The sequence below is a fragment of the Rhagoletis zephyria genome, unplaced genomic scaffold (genome assembly GCF_001687245.7).
Source record: "Rhagoletis zephyria isolate East Lansing unplaced genomic scaffold, Rhagoletis_zephyria_1.1 Rzeph_scaffold_00674, whole genome shotgun sequence".
NCBI classification, from domain to species: domain Eukaryota; kingdom Metazoa; phylum Arthropoda; class Insecta; order Diptera; family Tephritidae; genus Rhagoletis; species Rhagoletis zephyria.
In genome coordinates, this window is record NW_016157758.1 from 134994 (window position 1) to 158413 (window position 23420).

Sequence of the window (23420 nt, forward strand, 5' to 3'; positions counted from 1 at the left end):
ACAGACAGACAGACAGACAGACAGACAAAAATTCTAAAAATGGTTGATTTGGCTTCTGGTGCTTTAAAAAAGACCCCCCACATTAATTTTTCTTTAATATCTATAATGTACAGACATCGACCTGTTACAATTTTATTATATGTATAGATATTCTTTTTCTTATAAATTTAATTTTCATCTTTGGCATATTCTAAACAAATACTATAAGGATTGACTTTATGACCATTTCATAAAAGTGAAATGGACATAATTTGATATTTGACATTGTGACCATATCAAACAGACATACTGCCCATTATGGTCCCTTTAAGTGGTCACAATGTCAATTGACCTTATGGCCATGGGCCTTATATCACCCCATCGTATATTTATATTACCGGCTATCTTCGTATTTTGCAGCAAAGCAACAATAATAAAAACTATGAAGACTCTGATCTGGAAGACGATTATACTGAAGGCCCCTCAAAAGGTGGTACTCAGGTGAGTTCCTTTTTGAGTTTTATTCCATGTTTAATCAAAAGCATATACATATCGTTACCTTAATTCATGAAGGCCCTAACCTACACTTTTTTAACCGACTTCCAAAAAAGGAGGAGGTTATCAGTTCGTCGGAATATATTTTTTTTTTTTTATGTATGTATGTTACCGCATAACTTTGGACCACGTCAACCGATTTCGATAATTCTCTTTGCATCGGATAGGTAGTGTCTCAGAGGTGGTCCCATACTAATCTGGTATATATCCGATCATTGATATAGATATATATATATATATTTATATATGAGAATAGAAGTCGTTTTTTTTTGCTAAAAATTACTTGTTCGAAAGTGCGGTTTTCGCAGATTTTGGTAGGATATATGTGTTAAAATACACCTTCAATAAACATTTTGAAGCACTAGTAACAAAAGCATCGGAGATACATGCCACTTTTTAAAAAGTCTTACCTGTTTTTGATATTCTTTTTATTCTTTATTCTTATTATTTGTTGGTTAGGGCATTTGTTAATTAAGGTAATATAACGTTCTCATTGAACCATTAACTTGAGTTTATGGGCCAGTTTTGGAGTTTAACGCTAAACTCTACTCTTAAACTCGGAGCTTAGCATACAAAAAATTTCGTTAAACTCTCCTTAAGCACCACTTTTATTTGGAGTTTATGGACATGCTACCCTTTTTTTTTAATAATCTTGGTTGCACTGTTGAAAAATTTGGCCTCACTCAAGGCGTATTTAACAAGGTGGTGTTGGCCGTATATAAGTAAAAAATTACACTAACAAATTATACGCTGATGTCCATACTGTCATTGGTATGAGTTACAACAAACACATCATTTTGACGTAATGGCCTCCACGGCGAAAAACTCAGCTGTCGCCCCAACACCACCTTGTTTAATACACCTTGGCCTCACTGTTGAAAAATTTTGCCTCACTGTTGAATGTTTTGACAATTCACAGTTTGACAATTAAAATTTTACAATTTAATGGAAATTTAAAACTAGTGCGCGGGTACAATAAAAATGGAAACGCCAGTCAAGCAACGCAGAAAGAGAAGCTTTTGGAATAGTAGGGCAGAAGCTTGCTTTGTGGAATTGTGGGGGGAAAAGGTAGATGAGTTGCGCGGTGCTCGCAAAAATACGCACGTCTACCAAGAAATGTCCTCCGAGCTAGCAAAGCAAGGGTGTTTCCTATCTGCCCAAGATGTGAAGTACAAGATAGCCAACCTAACTGCTAAATACAGGTACTATGTTAATATCTTTTAAAATTTTGATTTACTAAAAAAATCTTTCCTTCAGAAAATGCAAGGAGGCGATGGCACCCTCAGGAGGGTCACCGGCGTCGTGGAATTTGTACGAGGCTGTTCATAAAGTGATTGGGGCTCAAAGTATCAACAACGTCAATATGTGTGCGAAAGAGAGCATTGAATGTAAGTATTGTACCATTTCTCTGTTCCTTTACTCGTCCGCAGTGGCGTAGCCTGAAGGGGGATTGGTATGACTGAATAGTATTTATGATCTTTATGAAGACAAACCCTACTTCGAAAAGAGAATGCGCAATTTCTCTAAAAATTAAAATTTTAGAATTGTATAAATTTGCTTGTCGCTGATTCTGAATGAGGAAAATTTATAAAAAAAAGCGTGTGTAACACCGTACACATGATAGAAGTGAAACTTCTTAAAAAAGGTGTGAGTACCAGGTACCTACTCACGAAATTTTGTGTGTAAACATATGTTTACGGTTCGGCAAACCATTAGGCGATTGAGTTACATACATAGGTTTGGTTAGAAATCAAACAATAATTTCATTTCATCTTCATTTTCCGGTAACTGCACCTTATACATATGAATTCGCGCTTCTAGCATCCATAGGACGACCGGGTTGTAATGGAAGTAATTGTATGTTTAACAAATAAATGAAAATGTTTGTAATGCAATCAATAGATCCTTACGAATTTGCCATTACCAAGGCACTAAGTAACGTACGCACTTTAGCAGGTACCTATTTCGGCTGAGTCATCCATTTTCGGTTATTTAGTGTACAAAATAAACGCAATTTAAATGAGTTTGTACAACATGGCCATTAATGTAGCGATAATTTGTACAACTTGCCAGAAAGTCCAAATTTTTTGTTCTTTCATACAACCAAGACATAAATTCATTCAACAGGCCCACAAACGGTGCAACATAGAGCAAAAAAACACCAAGTTGAACCAACGGTCGCTACGTTTATGGCTTTCTTTAAGAAACATCGGGCGAAAATTTCAACTGCTCCTGGAACACTACCTTATATAAGTTGGCCTTGCTATCATCCTCACATATGTTCATCAGAGTATACCAACGAAGGACGAGTTAATACAAGGAGATAGCAAGAGCACAAAACTACTCTAGAAAATTACACGCACAATGACAAACATGAACAAATGTACAACAAACACATAATTTTTGACAATCAGTACAGTTCGCATTTATATCAACGAGCAGCTTATTAGATTTGTTTTCGTTTGTACTANTCTTTTTTCCCCTTCCCAATACTACCTATATCTTCCTTCTCACTCATGTAACGTTTTCAGTTTTAAAAATTTCACTCTCCATTTTTGCGATACCGCCGCCTAAGAAGTTTCACTTCAAAAATCTAAAAGCTTAAATTTGTAGAAGATTTGTTCTAATCATGAAATAGAAAAGAAAACAGCAAAATTTTTAATCACATTTTATAGAATTTTTTGGGTATGCAGTTTTATAGTCCATTAAATTTTAATAGAATATAGTGCAAGTTTGAAGTTCCTAAAAAATCGCGTTGATTTTTGATAATTTTTATTCTCTATGTATTACGCACTGCTTTCCATACAAAAAACAATTGTCTAACATACTTTTTATGGAAGAAAATGCATTAAAAAAATGTCAAAAAATCAACGCAATTTTTTAGCAACTTAAAACTTCATTTTAGTTGAAAATTTAGGTGCAAATTTGCAGAATTTTTATAATTTTTGAAATATGAATTTATATGTTTTTTGTTAGATAATGGGCTATACTTTTATAAAAAAATAATAAATATTAAATAACCAAAGGCGAATAGGGAAAATTTGATAAAATGNTATATGTAGATACATACAAATCTGTGTTCATATGGAAAAGTAGCTTATGTCGAAAGGCTGGCTTTAGTATAATTCGGCATTCGCAGCATCCGATTGCGAATGACTCACTGGCGCTAAGCCGTTGAAAAACTTTTGGCAAATAAACGTAGAAGAAATAGTTTCGATACTAGCAAGTCAATATTCTTATTAAGTCTCATCAAAAAATTCCTTGCCGTTTAAAAAATAAAGGGATTGCCGCATTATACTAAAGCCAGCCTTTCGACATAAGCTACTTTTCCATACGAACACAGAAATATATATTTAACCATTCAAACATATTTACATACATGAAAACATTGCTGTGCATAAGTACATACATATGCCCATGAGTACATCAACGAAGCCCGTTTGCTTCATCATAAGTATATCCATACAAACATATGTACACATGTACGAATGAATGTAGTTACGCGAAGCACGCTTGCACCATTTATACATTTATTGCTTGGTAGCGGCAGAGTTGAAATGCGCAATGAGTTCGTTCATACATACATATATATGTATACATACATACGTGCATTCAAACATACATATACACATATGTAGGTACTCGTCGCTTTATTTCTTTTTTCCCCTTCCCAATACTACCTATATCTTCCTTCTCACTCATGTAACGTTTTCAGTTTTAAAAATTTCACTCTCCATTTTTGCGATACCGCCGCCTAAGAAGTTTCACTTCAAAAATCTAAAAGCTTAAATTTGTAGAAGATTTGTTCTAATCATGAAATAGAAAAGAAAACAGCAAAATTTTTAATCACATTTTATAGAATTTTTTGGGTATGCAGTTTTATAGTCCATTAAATTTTAATAGAATATAGTGCAAGTTTGAAGTTCCTAAAAAATCGCGTTGATTTTTGATAATTTTTATTCTCTATGTATTACGCACTGCTTTCCATACAAAAAACAATTGTCTAACATACTTTTTATGGAAGAAAATGCATTAAAAAAATGTCAAAAAATCAACGCAATTTTTTAGCAACTTAAAACTTCATTTTAGTTGAAAATTTAGGTGCAAATTTGCAGAATTTTTATAATTTTTGAAATATGAATTTATATGTTTTTTGTTAGATAATGGGCTATACTTTTATAAAAAAATAATAAATATTAAATAACCAAAGGCGAATAGGGAAAATTTGATAAAATGTCGTGTCCCTATTTATTTTTCCACCACTGTATTTATGAAAAATTACAAACAGGCGACTCCTCTTTGAGGGTCTCACCTTTAAGCTATCGCTGAAGTTTTTCTTCATCCCCCCTTCGCACAATCCTGGCTACGTGACTGCTCGTCCGGCTTACAAGATTTAGTCAGAAGTCGTTCCAGGTACGTTTTAGTTATTTGTTCAACGATTTTGGGTTGCTGTGCCCAAACGCGTGACCCGAATAAAAAAATGTTACTATATCTGTGCATTAATTTATTATTAATTTTGGTTTGAAATATAGTATTTTTTTACTTTTCATAAAGTGTGGCCCATCCTCTGTCTTTTAGGGGGTTTAGGGGGCCACGCCCCCTCCTCCTCTGCCCCCAGCCCAAAATCGTTGTACAAATTCCCAAACATTTACCGTCATTCCCATACGTTTACAATGTCTTCAATAATATCTTCCGAAACAAATCAGTCCATTTCTGACTAATTTCTGTGAAGCGGGCGAGTAAAGGAACGTACTAGATATTATTGTATGTACATAGTTCCATAACATTTAATTTCTTTTTCTTTATTTGATTTCACTTTTATTACTATGTTTTAGGCAATTCACAGGAAACAAATGAATTCGCACCGTTGGGGGTGTCAGTGCCATCACCTCCGTCATGGACTGAAGAATTTGCGTCAGCTTCTCCCCTATCCTCCACTGAGCTGGCGTGGCCCTCGCCGCATTCGGAACGTGCATCGTCTTCCAATGTGCACGCTACAAGAAAAGTAAGTGAAAAGTTAGTGACAATGTATGAGCAGTTCGGCAAGATTTTTAAGCAAGCAGTTCATGAGTACTTGGCAGTTAACGGAAAAATTGCTAAAGTAGAAGAGGGAAAATTTGAGGTTTTAAAAGAAATGAGGGATGACAATAAAAAACTTACCCAAGGTGTTTTGGATTTTTTAAGTCGTCAAAATTAATAAAATTAATATTGATTCAAATCCGGAAACCGAAGTTGAGTAAAATGAGTACATTACATTACATTAATTTACAAATTTTTTTAAGCTTTTTTGGAATTGTTTTGAATATGCAGTTTTATAGCCCATTAAATTTTAGTATAATAAAGTGGAAGTTTTAAGAGATTGCAAAACAGCCGTTAATTTTTTTTTTAAATTGTCTTTGAAAACGGTTTTAGGCATTTTCATCGATAAGGAAAAAGTGCAAGAAGCCGTGAGCATAAACAATATTAAAAATGAACGCAATTTTGCAGTAGCTTAACACTTGCACTTTATTATACTCAAATTTAATGGGCTACAAAATTGCATACTCAAAAAAATTCTAAACAAAATTTTATCTTTTTTTAAATTGTAATGTACTCATTTTACTCAACTTCGGTGTAAAAAAAATTCATAACTCAAATTATTGTAGAGTGCACCCCATAACATTATACTTAAATATTGCGCAATACTCAGAGCTACCATTGTGATTTTTTCCAATTTTTTTTGAGATGGCATATTTTCAAAAACTATTTTTTTTATCAAAAAATTTGTATGTGGAAAATTTTTCAAGAGAAAAATTAAAAACTATTTTTTTTCGTAGGGAATTTTGATGTGTGTATGTGTGATTTTATCGATAAAAACGTTTTAATTGCGTATGCATGTTCACTTTGAGCAAATTGTGAGCACTGGTTGGGGAAATCTTCGGTATATTGGGCAAATCTCTAATTGGGCCCCAATTGGGCCAAAATTAGAGCCCAATTGGAAAAAACTTTTGGCTCTGATCGGGCAACCTCAAAAAAATTCCAGCAAGGAAACTTTACCATAATGGGCAACAATTTTTGCGTCCTCAACTGGCACGAAAATCTGCTAGCATCATATAAGTGCATTTTCAGAAAAAAAATCATAACTCGAAAACGACGAATTTTAGCATATTGCTACTCGTACTGAAAATAGTTTATACTATTCCCTAATAGACAAAAAAGTTTGAGAGAAAAAAAAGATGTGGCAATTTGAAAAAAATCAATATGAAAAAAAAAAAAAAAATTTTTTTGTTAATAAACAATAATTAATTATTTATAAACAATTACTGATTTTTAGTTCATTAGATCGATTCAGTAGATCAATATCTGCAATTTAAAAAATCGTTAAAATCCTTGCTTTTTTGCGGCAGTTATAAGCGATTTCATCAAAAGTTGCTATTAAGAGAGGAAAAAAGAAGCGTTCGTACTCAAAAAGGAAAAAATTCATTATTCGAAAAATTCGCATTTCAGAGCAAAAAGAAAAAATACGTGTCTCCTTAAATTGTTCAAGGAACAATCCCTGTGAGTTTTATCGCAAACTTAAATTCACTTTCCGCCGGCCTGGGTGATTTGAGATGGAATGAGCCATATATAAATTAAATATATCTCTTTCATATCACATATCTTCATTTGTTAATATAAAAAGAAAGAAGATTTCAATGTAGTTTAAAATACACTGTTTAAAAAACTAAATTTGATTTATTTAAGGAAATTTTTATGAATTTTACTGAAAAGACTCTACATACAAAGACTCTACATGAATACACTCTAATTTTTTTTGTTTATTTGCGCATATTAAGAAAGGTAACCACTTTCCTCTTTTAATGTGTGCAAATTTGCACACCGTGTAATAAAATTAAACACTGCCTGTTTACTTTAACATACCAAATTTGTCGCAGAGCGCAAAATAACACATAAAATGTTTAAAATAGAGTAAATGTAAGCCCCAATCTTTATTATTTGTAGGAAATGTATTTTTAGTTTCAAAATTTTTGCAACTTTAAACATTTCATGTGTATCACAAGATCACAAGTTCAAAATCGAATCCTGAACATCTTATACGTATGTATATTTATACAGATTCCTGTTGAAAAATATATATTTTTCAGTAGTAGTTTTACACACACTTTTCATAGTGTACAGGTACAAATGTAACATATTAATTACAATTTTTTATACTTACTTTGCAAAATACTTATGTATAAAAGATGTAATTTATAAATTGCAATCACAAATGTTTGATTTTATGAAATATAAAAATATATATACACGTATTCCAAGTCCTTAGGATGGGTTAAATTATGTCTTTTTCTTCAAAATTTCGGTTTTCTTACAAATTATGAGATGGATACGTAAAAAAAGAAAATTGGATACATTTGTATACATTTTTGGCTTGGTCGGTGATACATTTTCTTGGGACGGCGCGGCAACACTGGTCCGCAACGTAAATATATGCATACATATGAAGGGTTAGTTAATGGTCTCGCCTAATAGTTAAAGAACTACAATATAATTGTTTGGATGCCGCAATACCAACATGTACATATAAGGGGCTAGTTAATGGACTTTAAACATACGATTCACAAGGGAAATGCATTTTGCTACCCCATATAAATTTACAGCCCAGCGAATCAAACTTCCCTATGTATTTAAACGCCGCCCATTCAAAATTATTGTAGCGTTCGCAATAACAATCCAGATTGTTTTTTTTTTTAAAGCGCAATTTCTGAAAAAAATCGCTAAAAATCGAACTTTTTTTTAAATAAAATTCATGAAATCGATTCAACAAATGTTTTATTTTAAAACTGAGATCTTGTTATAATACAGTTTTTAAAACCAAAAACGAATATAATACTTCCAGAGGGTAATAATAAATAACACAAATCACTTATACAATATGATGTACAAACAATTTTCTTTAAAAATACGCATACTTTTTAAAAATATTTGTTTCAACACATTTTGCAATAGGACTGCGCAATTACAAAATTTATTATAGCTCATATTAATTGATTAATAGCATAATCTGTTTTTATAAGCTCGGTGCTAAAAATAAAATACAAACCTATAATAAGGCGAGATCAGCTATTTCCACAATTTCTTCAAAATCACCTATAGTGTCTGAATCATTTACATTTCTGTTGTTTGATATTGGAAAAGTTTTGCGCAGAAACTATTAGCCTTCATATAGCACTTTATTCGAACTGTTGAATTAAGGCTTTCCAATCTCATCCTATTTCGAATCTTAGTTTTTGTTGAATTCATTACGGAAAAAACGCGCTCATCAGAGCATGTGAGTGCGGCAAGGATAATAATATGAATTTACTTATATTTCCAAACATTTATTGCCTGTTGCGGTTTTCATTCCGTAAGCAATTATCCAAAATTCTTCAGAGTCGGATGGAATGGTTCCGAGAAAAGTTATTCCATGGGAAAGTTAAAAGATTTAAATATTCAGTTTCCGCTCTTTTATTTCCTTCAAAGTCAAATAGTGAATTGGCAGGTCCCTGAAACTCGCCCTCTTGTGATTCCCACACTTTTCTGGAGACAAAATCAAAGCTTTTTTAAAAGTATTTAATTGACTAGGTAATCGTTTCAAAAGTTCTTGATTACGGTGATTAAACGTTTTTGACAGTTTTTATATATGCTTCTTATGTCAAGTTTATCACGCAGTTCATTAGCTTCTTCTGTAAAATTATCGTGGAAAACTATGTTTTGTATATATTTTTATAATTGGGATAAATTTATTTGAAGGGAAAAAATCGCCAATAGCGATTTCCTAAATTTTTACGGGCAAATATCAAAAAAAAAACATCGCCAAATCTGGACACTCTGACTATACTTCTCTTCACAATCCGCACTCTCAGTGAGAGGAAGACAAGGAAGCGTATTCGTTAGAAAACTGCACTGTGAAGCTAAGTCTTCCGATGCAGACCTCTAGTTCATAGGCATGTATATATTTATATTGCTCATACAATTTTAATACAAAAAACATTCAAAACATTAAAGCCTTTAACCGTTAATCTATCATTGGAACAAAAATTTTGCATATGTATTTTCTTTTATCCTTGGCTTTTTTGTCATGAAGATTGAATTCCAGTGTTTATCTTATTTGTAACTCCTTCAGTTTTTAGCCAAATTCATTGCAAAGCTTTGTTGTAATTTCAAATTTACTAATTCTGTCCTATGGCTAGTAAGATGTTTTTAGGTTGCACATTAAGATAAAATAAAGAAAGAAATAATTCGGATTGAAATGTACATATGGAACAAAAATGTTCCAACGGTTGGAATTTCTAACTTTTTTAGGAGCATGGCTGGATTTTAACATCTTTTAGACTCTATATATCGTCGTTTAAAGTACAAAACCGCATATCTAGATAATGCAAAACCGCTATGTGAGATTGCATAAATTATTTTCTAGAGAGTAAAAACCCTCATATTTCAAACCGGTTCCCTTTCTTATAAAGCAATCGCATTTCTGGCTAGTATATTTCAGGACGAATGGATAAGGGTTGCGCCAAGAGCTTGTGTGAGCAAATCCAATTTTTGGCAGGCAATGTCAGTTACGCGGTTTTGCAGAATGACGATACGCGGCTTTGTACTTTAAACGACGATATGGTTATGGTGATCAGGCCGATTGCACCGCGACCAGATTTGATCTATTTTGCCCCCTGTTTCAATTCAAGTTGTTCAGTTTACACAAGACTTGTATTAACCCTTGCTGCGAAATCTGCATTGGGTAGATCGATATCTAGCTAGTTTATTAAAAATCGGGCTCTGCAGTGAGCTAGTGTGGTAATTATACGTTCCATTGGTCCCCTTCTTCCTGCAAATGTCTGTACTACTTCTTCGACTTTTTCTACCACACGAGTGCTCCATATACTATTATGGGTGAGTATAAACCCAAAAAGGCTTTTTAGAATTCAGCTCCCATGTTTTCCCCACGAGCTGTTTAGTGGTAAACAACGAATGCAAGGAATGCTTTGTTGATAATAGAACTGAGATGTGAGTTTTCTATTCAGGTTTACGCATTTATATTTGACCTCCTCCTTTAGCTTAATCACAGTCATATTTATGGTTAGATCTTGGGAGCATAACTTCCTTTTTCTAGTGAAAGAAATGATTGTAGTTTTATTGGGATTTGTGGACATTTCCTCTTTCCCACTTGTTATTAAACATTTAGGCGTCCTCCATCAAGGTACCAATGGTCCTTTTATGGTCGCCGTTTATGATTACACAGGGCAACACTGATCTTGGTGCGGCAAATGTTAACATTGTTTCTGATAGACTTTTTTGTGCTGATTACGAATTCGTAAGTATAAAGTTTCCATCAGGTCTAGATTTTGAGAAAAACGAAGTCAAAATGTCAAAAAAAAATTGTTTTTTGCAATATTTGAGAAGCTCTAGCAATGAAATAAAAGGTGATAGTACCTTCCACTTAAATTAAAGCTAGAACTCTCGACTACTGTCCCGGAAAATACCGTCCCTGCACCTTGATCTGAGGGCCACTTATAGTCATTTATTGAACAGCAAAAAGTGTCAAACAATGTCGTTTTTTCAATATTTTAGAGGCTCAAACAAAGGAATAACCTTCCACTTAGGCTTAAGTAAAAGCTAGAACTCAAGACTACTGTCCCTAAAAATAACGTCCCTGCATCTTGACCTGTTCATCCCTTATTGTCATTTATTGAACAATAAAAAAAAGTACTAGAAATTTGTTAAAATTAGCACTGGTTTTGGTATTTGTATAATGTTTTTCCTTCATTTCCTTCCATTACTTGTTTTTGTTTGTTCTATTTACTCTTGCTCTGACAGCATTTCCGATTAAAATTAGGGCGGCAGCCATGATTCAATAACACAAGGTTATGTAATTTGTGACAGCTGAAATCTGACACTCCTTTATCTAGATTTGTATTTTGGAAGTAGGAGAAAGGGGAAGAATGTGATCGCCTTTTGTGAAAACGGTAGTAGAAAGCTACTAAAAAGTGCGCAAAGTATACAATTAGAAGTAAAATGTGTATTATTAATTCTCTGTGAATTTGCAATATATTTGGGTTTTTAATGGAATAACTAAACAATACGTAAAAATATAGATTTTTAAATTAAGTTTTTCGTCATTTCCTGGAACAAATCTAGAATACCGACCGTTCAGCTATGCAAAAACGAAAAATGCAGAACAATAGAATTTTTTACGCTCATTTCAACCATGCCAAAATTATTTAGCGCAAGTAAAATATAAAGACGGTTGAAGTTAAATTTTTTTATTTTTTTTTAATATTAATACATAATTGAAATTGTTTTTTACATATTTAAACCAAAACCACTAAAAAACGAACAAATGTTACTTTTGCATGAAATAGCCTTTTTTGGAGAAAACTGCATGATTAATGGTAAAGAGGTTTATATTATTTAGAAAGTACACGCGATTATCTTTAATTCGATATATATACTATTTTCTCATGATCTACTTTTGGGTTTTAAGAACTAAGTGATAAAAAAAAAATATAAATAAACAAAGCAAATAAACCTCTTATACCTTCTTTGTTTCTTACCTGTGCCAAATAAATTTGGTACCGTTGAAATCAGCGTAAAAAGTTCTATCAATCGGCACTTTTGGTTATTTTATAGCTAAACGGTCGCTATTCTATACTTGTTCCAGAAAATTACGCAAACGAAGGTGATGCCAACGAATATTTAGTATGAAGAATTTTTGGTTTTACTACTAATGTAACTGTAGAGTGAACAACAAGTAAAGGAGCCGATTTTATGTGTGGGAGCGAGAAGACTGTTTTTCTTTCTATTATTGAATCATGGGCGGCAGCGATGTGTTCGTAATTCGCATGGCAATTCGATCCAAATTACCTAAAAATGAGGTAATTCGTTCTCAAGATTTTGTATGGCGAATTTCGTAATTCGATGGGGAATTAAGATTAATAGAGCCAATTTTGAATGGTAGAGCGAATCACGTGCCATGGGAACGTCGTCGCCCTTACGGCGAAAATTGTTTTTGTGTTTCATTCATTTAATAATAATAATTTCTGTATATTCATGTAAACATAAAACATAAGATTACATAAATTGGATTATACCGAGCAAGCCATTCGTAAGATGGAGCCAGAAACCGTCACCAAGATATAAGAAAACTGGACTAACAGGATGCGTGACTGCGAAGCCAGTCAAGGCAGCCACATCAATGAAATCGTGTTCCATAAATAATGGGAATGTTTGCTCTTCTAATACTTCTATATTGCTAGTACAATATGATCGCAATGAGTTTTCAATTCGAAATCAAAGAAAGACAGACTATGAAAATGTTTGTGATTTTAGAAGTATACGTGTATACATATGTAAACTACCATGATACAAAAAAGAAGGTAGTTTCATTTAATCACATTCGTTGTTGTTGTTAACCATTTGACTTTGAATGAAATTATGAAGTTTCATCAAATTCATGCTACCTGATCACTAGAAGAAATATTATTTTTTTTTAAGCAGAAGATTTTATCAGTACATTCAAAGATGTGGAATATGATGAATTAGAAAATTATGCCGGCTACATGAAAATGGGGTTGACGACTAGGTTTCAGAAAGCATGAAGAAAGTGTATACTTACATATCGTCGCTTAAAGTACAAAACCGAAATTTTTTGCCAAAAATTGGATTTGCTCACACAAGCTCTTGGCTCAAGCGTTATCCATTCATCCTGAAATGCGATTTCTTTGTAAAAAAAGGAGAACCATTTTGAAATATGAGTGTTTTTTCTCTCTACAAAATAATTTATGCAACCTCACATACGCAGTTGTGTATTTTGTTGATACACGGTTTTGTACTTCAAACGACGATCTGTTAGTTGTTTATCGGAGGGCGGTCTGTTCAAGCCGACTTGAGGTGTTTTGCATAAACTAAAATTTGTGAAATTTAATGACGAGCGCTAATCACAAAGCCTAATTTTTTACAAAATCTTATGAGAAGTTTAAAAGTAAATTTGAACCAAAATATAAAAAGTTTTTATTTGGGAAGAACATTCTTTAGAATTCGATTTTTAAATCGCAAGATTGCATTCAAAATAAGAAAACAAAAAAAAAACCAGAATAATGCGCGCGTGGTTTTTATTACAAAATGAAAACAACAATTGCGATGAAATCTTTTTTAACAGTTTACATTTTAAATATTTTGAATAAAAAAAGGTGCGAACCACGTAAGTAAAAAAAAAAGTACCAAGCACTGATAATGGTTTTTGATTTGAAATGTTATTACATTGGTATAAATATGGCAAAGAAAATACTCCGAATTATTGTTTTAATATTATCAAAGTGGCAAGGCCGTTGATAATACTCACAATTTATGAAAATTCAAAAAATTGTATTATCCGCCAAAAGTTGTTTATTGAAACTACCTTCTTTTTTGTATCCTGTAAACTACTACATAGAATGAAGTGCCATATCATAAGAGGGGTGGTTCAGGGAATTCAACAAACAAACACAAATTTGACGGTCTCATGTTTCCTTCAAGCCGCAATGCATATCGAGTCCTAGCCGCGAATATAAAGTAAGCGAATTTAATTTTGAAGGATAAATGCTCTTAGAGCANGTTATCCATTCATCCTGAAATGCGATTTCTTTGTAAAAAAAGGAGAACCATTTTGAAATATGAGTGTTTTTTCTCTCTACAAAATAATTTATGCAACCTCACATACGCAGTTGTGTATTTTGTTGATACACGGTTTTGTACTTCAAACGACGATCTGTTAGTTGTTTATCGGAGGGCGGTCTGTTCAAGCCGACTTGAGGTGTTTTGCATAAACTAAAATTTGTGAAATTTAATGACGAGCGCTAATCACAAAGCCTAATTTTTTACAAAATCTTATGAGAAGTTTAAAAGTAAATTTGAACCAAAATATAAAAAGTTTTTATTTGGGAAGAACATTCTTTAGAATTCGATTTTTAAATCGCAAGATTGCATTCAAAATAAGAAAACAAAAAAAAAACCAGAATAATGCGCGCGTGGTTTTTATTACAAAATGAAAACAACAATTGCGATGAAATCTTTTTTAACAGTTTACATTTTAAATATTTTGAATAAAAAAAGGTGCGAACCACGTAAGTAAAAAAAAAAGTACCAAGCACTGATAATGGTTTTTGATTTGAAATGTTATTACATTGGTATAAATATGGCAAAGAAAATACTCCGAATTATTGTTTTAATATTATCAAAGTGGCAAGGCCGTTGATAATACTCACAATTTATGAAAATTCAAAAAATTGTATTATCCGCCAAAAGTTGTTTATTGAAACTACCTTCTTTTTTGTATCCTGTAAACTACTACATAGAATGAAGTGCCATATCATAAGAGGGGTGGTTCAGGGAATTCAACAAACAAACACAAATTTGACGGTCTCATGTTTCCTTCAAGCCGCAATGCATATCGAGTCCTAGCCGCGAATATAAAGTAAGCGAATTTAATTTTGAAGGATAAATGCTCTTAGAGCACATGCATCAAAAAGCAAGTTAAAAATAAAATATACATTATTTTAGCGGTTAGGGCTCGATATGTTGACTTTCTCCGATGCTCTTCGTTCTTTGGAAATCATGAAAATTGGAAACTAGAAGATATTTTCCTAACCAAGACTACATTTTTTTACACATAAAGCGGTGTAGTATTTTATATATCGGACAAATCCAATAAAGCGCGCTATTCGATTCCCTTTTAGTTTAATTGACGCAAATTAGAAATGCCAACTGATACCAAGTCCTTCTCTAACTGGTAGTTTTATCCCCTGCCACCACCAGCGGCAGCAGCGTTTCTCATAGATTTACAAAAACTGTATTTTTTGTTAATTTTTCATATGAGTTGCTTTTCAATAATAATTAATAAACCGCTCCTGAATTTTGACACGTAATTTTTAAGCAAAAACAAAACCGACTTAATACTCATATAAAAATTTAAGATTTACACCAAGTTAGAATGGACCGCCTGTGAGGTAACACCTGTCATTAAAATAAAAAAAAAAAAGAATTATAGAAATTGGTTAACGTCGTCCAAAGTTATGCGGTAACATACATACAGTTCGAAAACGCCCTATCTCAAAAAACTTTTCAAGAACGCCCTATTTCAGAATTTTATTGAAAAACACCCCATCTCAGAATTTGGTTGAAGAACGCCCTATTTCAGAATACAATTCAAAAATTCCCGATCTCACTTCAAAATGTATTGGAAATGTGCTGATATAGGGCGTTTTTGAAACGAATGCTGCAGTAGGTCGTTCTTCAACCAAATTCTGAAATAGGGCGTTTTTTAAAAGTTTTTTGAGATAGGGCGTTTTCGAATTGGCTGCCGAGATAGGTCGATCTTCCACTCAGCAGTCGATATATGGTAAACATATAATTTTGTTAATTTTGGGCGTGTGTGAATCGGTAACAAAGTTCTATGGGGAAAGTTGTTGAATAATATTTTTACTATGGTGAGACAGTTTTGCCAATCTGCTGTGTGAAATGAAATATTTTTTGGCAGCAGTAAATTTTTGATAACCGCAGATTTATTTGGAATAAAATATTACAAATTGAAGTGAAATGAATATTTTAAGAAAACATCTACCATCGTTGATTGCAATTCATCTATTTAAGCTTTTATTTAACGAAAAATTACACACATCAACAATCTTTGCGATTGTCAAAATTTTCTATGCATTTGTAAAAAATTTCACTACCCTCATGAGCTACTGAAATTTTATTCACCTGGTAGTTGTCAAAAATTTACTCGCCGCGAACTTTGTTACCGATTCACACACGCTCTTTGTAATTTTTTTTTGAATCTAAAAAAAAAATACTATATGGACCACCCTGTATATCTATGTGTTTATAAGTATTTTTTAACAATTATAATTTTTTTAGGCTACATCAAAGTCGACAATTAAAAATTCGACAGAGACTACAATACCAAGAAGCTGTTTAGAGGACGCGCAATATGAACTTTTAGCTGATATTTATAAGAACTACACTTGCCTTTGGGACGAAAACGAAATTGCCTATAGGTTCAAAAATAGACGCGATGAGGCACTTAAGACGTTGCATTTGGAAGTTAATGAAAGAGCTGGTTTGGATCTCACTAAACATGAAATGGAATATGAAATTACACGACTACGAAGATTTTGTTCCGTTGAAAAGAAAAAAAAAGTATTATGCAAGCGAAAACAACAAAGATATGAACCAACATGCTCGTTTCACAAAAGCATTGTATACCTCGAGGTCGATGTTCCCCCGTTTGAGTGCTCGGAGTGTGGAAAATTACTGCCAGGTTTAGGTCAGTACAAAGTACATTTGGCATCTCATGACGGTTCGCTACCATTTAAATGTCATCTCTGTGGGCATGGCTTCCAGCTGGTATCGAATTTAACGGTCCATTTGCGAAGACACGTACACGACTATATATACAAATGCGAGATATGTGATAAGCCCTGCGCCACATCAACAGAAATTAAGATCCACATGCGTTCGCACACAGGCGAAAAGCCATTTATTTGTTCTATTTGTGGTCAGGGATCTCGAACGTCTTCGCACCTTTTAGTACATATGTTGCGCCATCAAAAACGACCGCGCTACCAATGCAAACTTTGCCCAAAAATGTTCTATGAAACTGGAACGTTACACGAGCACATGGCCGTTCATAGGAATATACGAGACCAAATATGCAGCGTATGTAACAAGGGCTTTACAAGTGGTAAGCAATTGCGACAGCATCAGCTTATCCACAACGCTGAAAAGAAATATTCATGTAAACTTTGTGGAAAACGTTTTGCCCAATTTGCAGGCCTTAGTGGGCATATGAAGTCACACGGTACCAAATTAGCAACGACCGTCCGCGGAAGTAACTTTTTTAATTCAGAATAAATCAATTTTCGTTTTCATTAAAATTAAAATAAAATCATGTATGCATGTAAGTGACTTCAACCGAACTAAACTTAATAAAAATGAAATCAGAATAATGTTTAAACATGTAATTTATCAAGAGCTTATTCGATGTAAGGCGAATGTGCAAAGCATGGATAACTATGGTGCAAACACCAGCACTAGTTTCAGGAACAGCTGAACCAATCTCCTGTTAGTAGATACAAAAGACAATTGGGAAGTTCTCGTATTTTTTCAATCGAAAACATCCAGAAGCAAAATGTTTCAGAATTTGATATTGGCTGAATTTCTTTATTCATTCTGAACGTTTGGAATAGACTTTTTTGTTTATTTATTCTTAAGAACGTTCCTGATGATATGTTGACGTATATCTCAAAAGCATTCTGTTTATTCCGGCTGTGAAATGGGATTATCCGGAATGTATAAAGAAACGCAGCCAGTATGTATTTGCTCTCAGAAAAAAATCCTCCAAAGTGTAACGACGCAAAATTCGAAACTTACCAGCTTTAGTAACAGTTAATAGGAATTTTGTTTACATCCAAAAGCGTCAAATAGAAATCTAGAATCTAGAATAAAAATAAAAGTATTACTAAATGGTTGTAATTTGCTAAGACAGAGTTTGCACGCGAAAACTTTTGTCGACGCAATGTTTGGAATTACATATCATTTAGTGTTGCTGGTTTCACTTACACTTATCAACTTTTTGGTGCGCAATTGTGCCAGCCGTTAACCTCCCAACTTAATTCACTAAGGGCCGTTTTCGCAAGAAAGTTTTATTTAATTTATCTGCACTTTAAATACAAATTTTGCTCTTAAAAAATGCATTTGAAGCGCTAAAAAAGTTTAAAACCTTCTTGAGAAAGGAGCTCGGTGCCTCTAGCTTTATCTTTTCCTCGTCGATTCCAGTTGTCACAACAAAAGTTGCCTCGCATAAACAGAGTACAAGCGAACGAGAGAAACCAAAGATTTCTACACAAACATTTGGAGCTATATTAAGATATTGTAAACTCATCAAAAATCATTTCATTATTTCGCTTAATTGCACACAGATGATACTGATTAGCTGCGTCAAAATGAAAGGTCTCAATCTTTCCTATTGTTGATAACAGCAGTACATAATTAATTTGCTTATTTGTTTAAATAAGGTCCATTCCGTATCTTTTCTAACAAAAATCCGAAAAGTGTCAAAATGCAAGAGCGTAAGAAAAATTCGCTCACTAAAACAGAATAACCAGAAAGAATAAAGGAATTAAAAAACCATATTTTTAGTCCGAAGAATGGAAACAAAAAAACGAATGTCAAATACAAATACCATTTTGTTTTGATCGCGGTGCAGCTTTGGTATACATATTTGGCAATCAAAAATAATATTTCCCAGCTTAATGGTACTTGTTCACCAGGAAAGCGTTATAGTTCCACCAGAAGCACCACAAATCAAACCACAATCTCTTTGGTCTGACACTCATATCGGGATACATTTTCCAATCGCCTTAATTTAAGTTCTTCTGCAAGTAGTTTACAAATAAAGTTCCTTCAACGGCATTTTCATTGATATCCATATGGTAGTAATTCGTTTAAGCTATTGCATGTATTGCATTTAACTTTGCAAACAGGTGGCAGCCCTGTTTACAATAATTTCAAACTAAACCTTTTTAATCCATTTTTTATCTGACACCCAAATTGCGATACATATTTAAAATACCTAATTCTCCTAATGAAGTTGAATTAAGTTTTCAAAACAAGTGGCAACCCTCCTACATGTAGTTTAAAATACAGTTTTTCAAAGCTATTTTGATTGATATTCATATTGTAACTCATTTAACCTACTTTATACATACATAGGTGGCAACCCTCCTACATATAATGAAGAAATACAGTTTTGAATACCATTTCGATCCATACCCATATTATAATTGGTTTAACATATAAATAATATGTATTTAATTATTTATTATTGTTTATTTATTTATTTATTTATTTATTTTATTATTTATTTATTTTATTATTTATTTATTTTATTATTTATTTATTTATTTAAGCGTATACCCGTTTTTTTCCAGAGTATTTCTAGTACTGCGGGCACATAGCTGTTTTTGGTCAGTTCTAAACCAAAAGATATATAAGAGAACGGCAAATGCAGTAATATGGGCAATAGATAGTGTTGATAAAATATGCAATAAAAAAAATCACATAACCGTTTTTTTTTTGGCGCAGGGACGATATGTTAGGGTTTGGCCGAGCTTCTCCTCCGATTTGTGCCGTGCGCCTTGATGTTGTGACACAAAGTGGAGGGACCTACAGTTTTACGCCGACTCCGAACGGCGATTGTATTTTTATGAGAAGCTGTTTTTCATGGCAGAAATACACTCGGAGGTTTGTCATTGCCTGCCAAGGGACGACCGCTGTTAAGAACAAACCTTTTTTTCGATATTTTTTGCAATGTTGCTTTGACCAGGGCTTGAACCCAGGCGTTGCGGAGTGGAAACGCGCACTGCTTACCACTACACCACAGCGGCCGACATATGTACATATAGTGGTGGAAAAATAATAGAGACACGGCATTTTAACAAATTTTTCCTTTGTTTATTTAATATTTGTTATTTTTTTTTATATATTTATAGCTCATTACCTAATAAAAACCCATATAAATTCATAGTTCAAACTTTGTGCAAAAATGCTGCAAACTTGCATCTAAATTTTCAAATCAGATTTTTTAGAATTTTTTTGAGTATGAAGTTTTATAGCCCATTAAAATTTAGTAGATAGTCAAGTTTTCTCAAGTGGGCCAACCAAAGTTAACTTTTCGATTTTTTATATTTCATTGACAGATTTTGAAAGTTAACATTCAATATTAACACCAAAGATTTTGCGCAAATTTTATTTTTTTTACGAGTTATTTGCAAACAAACTGTTATACAGGCTTTCACGCTTTTTGAAATATTTGCATTCATTCGATTCTTATGATTTTGTGACAGCAATTAGAGAACTTATTGGGCAACAAAATAAAACGGTCAGTTTGTAAACTTTCGATTCTTGTTTTATAAAAAATTTGATTTTTTAATCAATTGAATTTTTTTCAAACTTCTTATATACCTAGATTTTTTTTCAGTTCATTTGTATCATATTGGTTCATTCTTGTTGGTAAAAAGCTTTTAAGTCAGTCATTTGTTTACGAAAGTAGAATTGAATGTTTAGCGCAAATAATGCTTTTTGAATTCTTTTCTTAGGTATACTAGAAGTTGGTAAAAAATTTAATTGATTAAAAAAAATGAAATTTTTTATAAAACAAGAATTGAAATTTTACAAACTGACCACTTTATTTTGTTGCCCAATAGCTTCTATAATTGCTATAAAAAATCGATAAGATTCGAATGAATGTTTGCCGAAATATTTGAAAAAGTGTAAAAGCCTGTATAACAATGTCTTTCCAAAAAACTCGTCAAAAAAATAAAATTAACGCAAAATCTTTGGTGTCAATATTGCACACCATGTTAAATTTCAAAATCGGTCAATGAAATATAAAAAATCGAAAATTCAACTTTGGGTGGCCCACTTGAGAAAACTTAACTCAGAATAAAGTGCAAGTTTGAATTTCCTAAGAAATCGCCTTGATTTTTAACCGACTTCCAAAAAAGGAGGAGGTTATCAGCTCGTCGGATTTTTTATATTTTTTTTGTATGTTACCGCATAACTTTGGACCACGTCAACCGATCGGAACGGTAGTGCCTCAGAGGTGGCCCCATACTAGTCTAGTTAAGATCCGATCAGTGGATCACGAGATATATATATGTATATATATTTTTTTTATATGAGAATTGAAGTTGGTTTTTTTGCTAAAAATTACTTGTTGATAATTTTTATTCTGAATGTATTACCCACTTTTTTGCAAACAAAAAAACAAATGTCGAACATACTTTGTATGGAAGAAAATGCGTTAAAAGAATTGCCAAAAATCAACGCGATTTTTTAGCAACTTAAAACTTACACTTCATTCTATTAAATTTAATGGGCTAGAAAACTGCATACTCAAAAAAAGTTCTGAAAAATCTGTATAAAAAGTAGAAAATTTAGACGAAATTTTGCAGAGTTTTTATAATTTTTGCACAGAGTTTGAATATGAATTTATATGGCTTTTGTTAGTTAAGGGGCTATAATTTTATAAAAAATAATAAATATTAAATAAACGAAGGAAAAATAGGCAAACTTTGAAAAAATGTCATGTCCCTATTTAACTATTTAAATCAGGGACGGGAACCGGATGAAAAATTTGGTCGGTTCGGTTCAGCGGTTCGAACCGTTATTGCACTTTTGGATTGGTTCGTCGAAGGGGTTTTTTTGGTATTTGAACCGGGGTTTCGGTTCGGTTCAACGCACAGTGCCGCGACTCCATACAAATGATGGACAAAAATAGAAGGAGTGGTCAGAATTGGCTGAAACTTCACACCTAGAAGTGTTATGCCCCTCTAATTTCAAAAATGAAATCGGTTTTTCTGTACCGGTTACTCATTTTTCTTGCATTTTTATATGAAAATAGTCATTGTGGACATGTGTTGATATAAGTGGAAGGAGGCATCAGAATGGGCTGAAACTTTACACCTGAAAGGACTATATCACGGCAATTTAAGAAAAAAAAACGTTTTTCAGCATCTGTTACCATTTAATTAAAAAAAAAATTTTTTTACAATTTTATAAAAAGGTAAAATAACTCATAATCATCGTAGACATATGTTTATAAAAACCGAAATAGTATTTAGAACTTGTTGAAACTTTACACCTAAAAGGACTAAGCCATGCTTATTTCAAAAATGAAATCCATTTTTCGGTACCGGGTACCCATTAAAAAAAAAAAAAAATTTTTTTACATTACTATATGAAAGACAAATAAGGCATAATCATTGCTGATTCGGGTGTTTACGAAAACAGGAAGGAGTCGTCAGAATTTATTGAAACTTTACATCTGAAGTGACTATATTACTCTAATTTTAAGAAAGTAATCGGTTTTTTTGTAACGGGTACCCATTAAAAAAACACCGAGTTTTTGCACATGATAATTTAAAAATGAAATATGGCATATCATTGTTGCTAAGTGTTCAGAAAAATAGTCTTAATAGTCAAAATTCGTCTAAACTTTACTTCCTAAGTGAATACATTATGGAATTGGAAAAATTAAGTCGGTTTTCCTTACATGTTAACCTTTAGAAAAAAAAATTCTTTTGATTTCATTTAAAATAAAGCATAATCACTGTTAAGTAAGTAAGTAATAATAACTGTTATATGGTAATAACATATAATATGTTAATAAAAACCGAACTAGTTGTTATAATCACTCAGTTTCAGAGTCCTCAGAAGAGGAGGAAGTGATCACTGATTCAAATGATTCCATGCTTTTGTCTGCTACGTCACTTTCAACAATGTATTTATTAAAGCTGAGATCAGAACCCTTTAAATATTTGTTTCTCTGTTTTATATTTCTTTTAAATGCAACTAATGGATCTGACGATAATATCAAACGAGTCATTAAATCCGTATTGCTTTGTACTCTTCCAGTTTTTCGAGAATGATTAAGCCGATATTTTCTTATGTTTTTGTGTGAACATTCTAAGGCTTCTTCTGATAATGAACCTGATAAAATAGGTGGAAATACAGATTAAGAAAATAAATGAAAACATAGCTTTAAAATCATTACCTATTGGTAAATCAAAGTATTAAACTACATCACATCCATGTACTAAAACTTTATGCACTGAACTTGGCATGTTATACCAACCATAATTTCTAAGGTATAACTCTCTTGTTTCGTTCAACAAAACACTAAACTCTTGGGTTTTTATTTGTTTTCCACAAGAGAGGACTCTTAGCACCAGAGAAAAATTCATGAAATTTTAAACTCGCGTTGAGCAACATTTTCCACTAATAGTAAAACGTTGAAATTTTTGCACAGGGAATGTAATTAGTTAGGTGAACAA

The 23420-nt window shown here is 32.6% G+C and overlaps 1 protein-coding gene across 9 annotated transcripts in view; it reads left to right on the forward strand.

The window, feature by feature from the left end:
• The window catches only part of LOC108360992 (zinc finger protein 2 homolog), a 103259-nt gene that overhangs the window by 48361 nt on the left and 31478 nt on the right, over positions 1–23420 (forward strand). For 2 of the 9 annotated variants that reach the window (XM_017613511.1, XM_017613512.1), the window contains exons 5-9: positions 400–480; positions 1498–1736; positions 1792–1922; positions 5370–5539; positions 16441–16849. In XM_017613511.1, coding sequence (XP_017469000.1) covers positions 400–480; positions 1498–1736; positions 1792–1922; positions 5370–5539; positions 16441–16849 — 1030 coding nt within the window. Of the gene's footprint in view, positions 1–399; positions 481–1497; positions 1737–1791; positions 1923–5369; positions 5540–16440; positions 17666–23420 lie in introns of those variants that run through there. The other 7 variants (XM_017613506.1, XM_017613514.1, XM_017613510.1 and 4 more) reach the window with 5 other exon arrangements.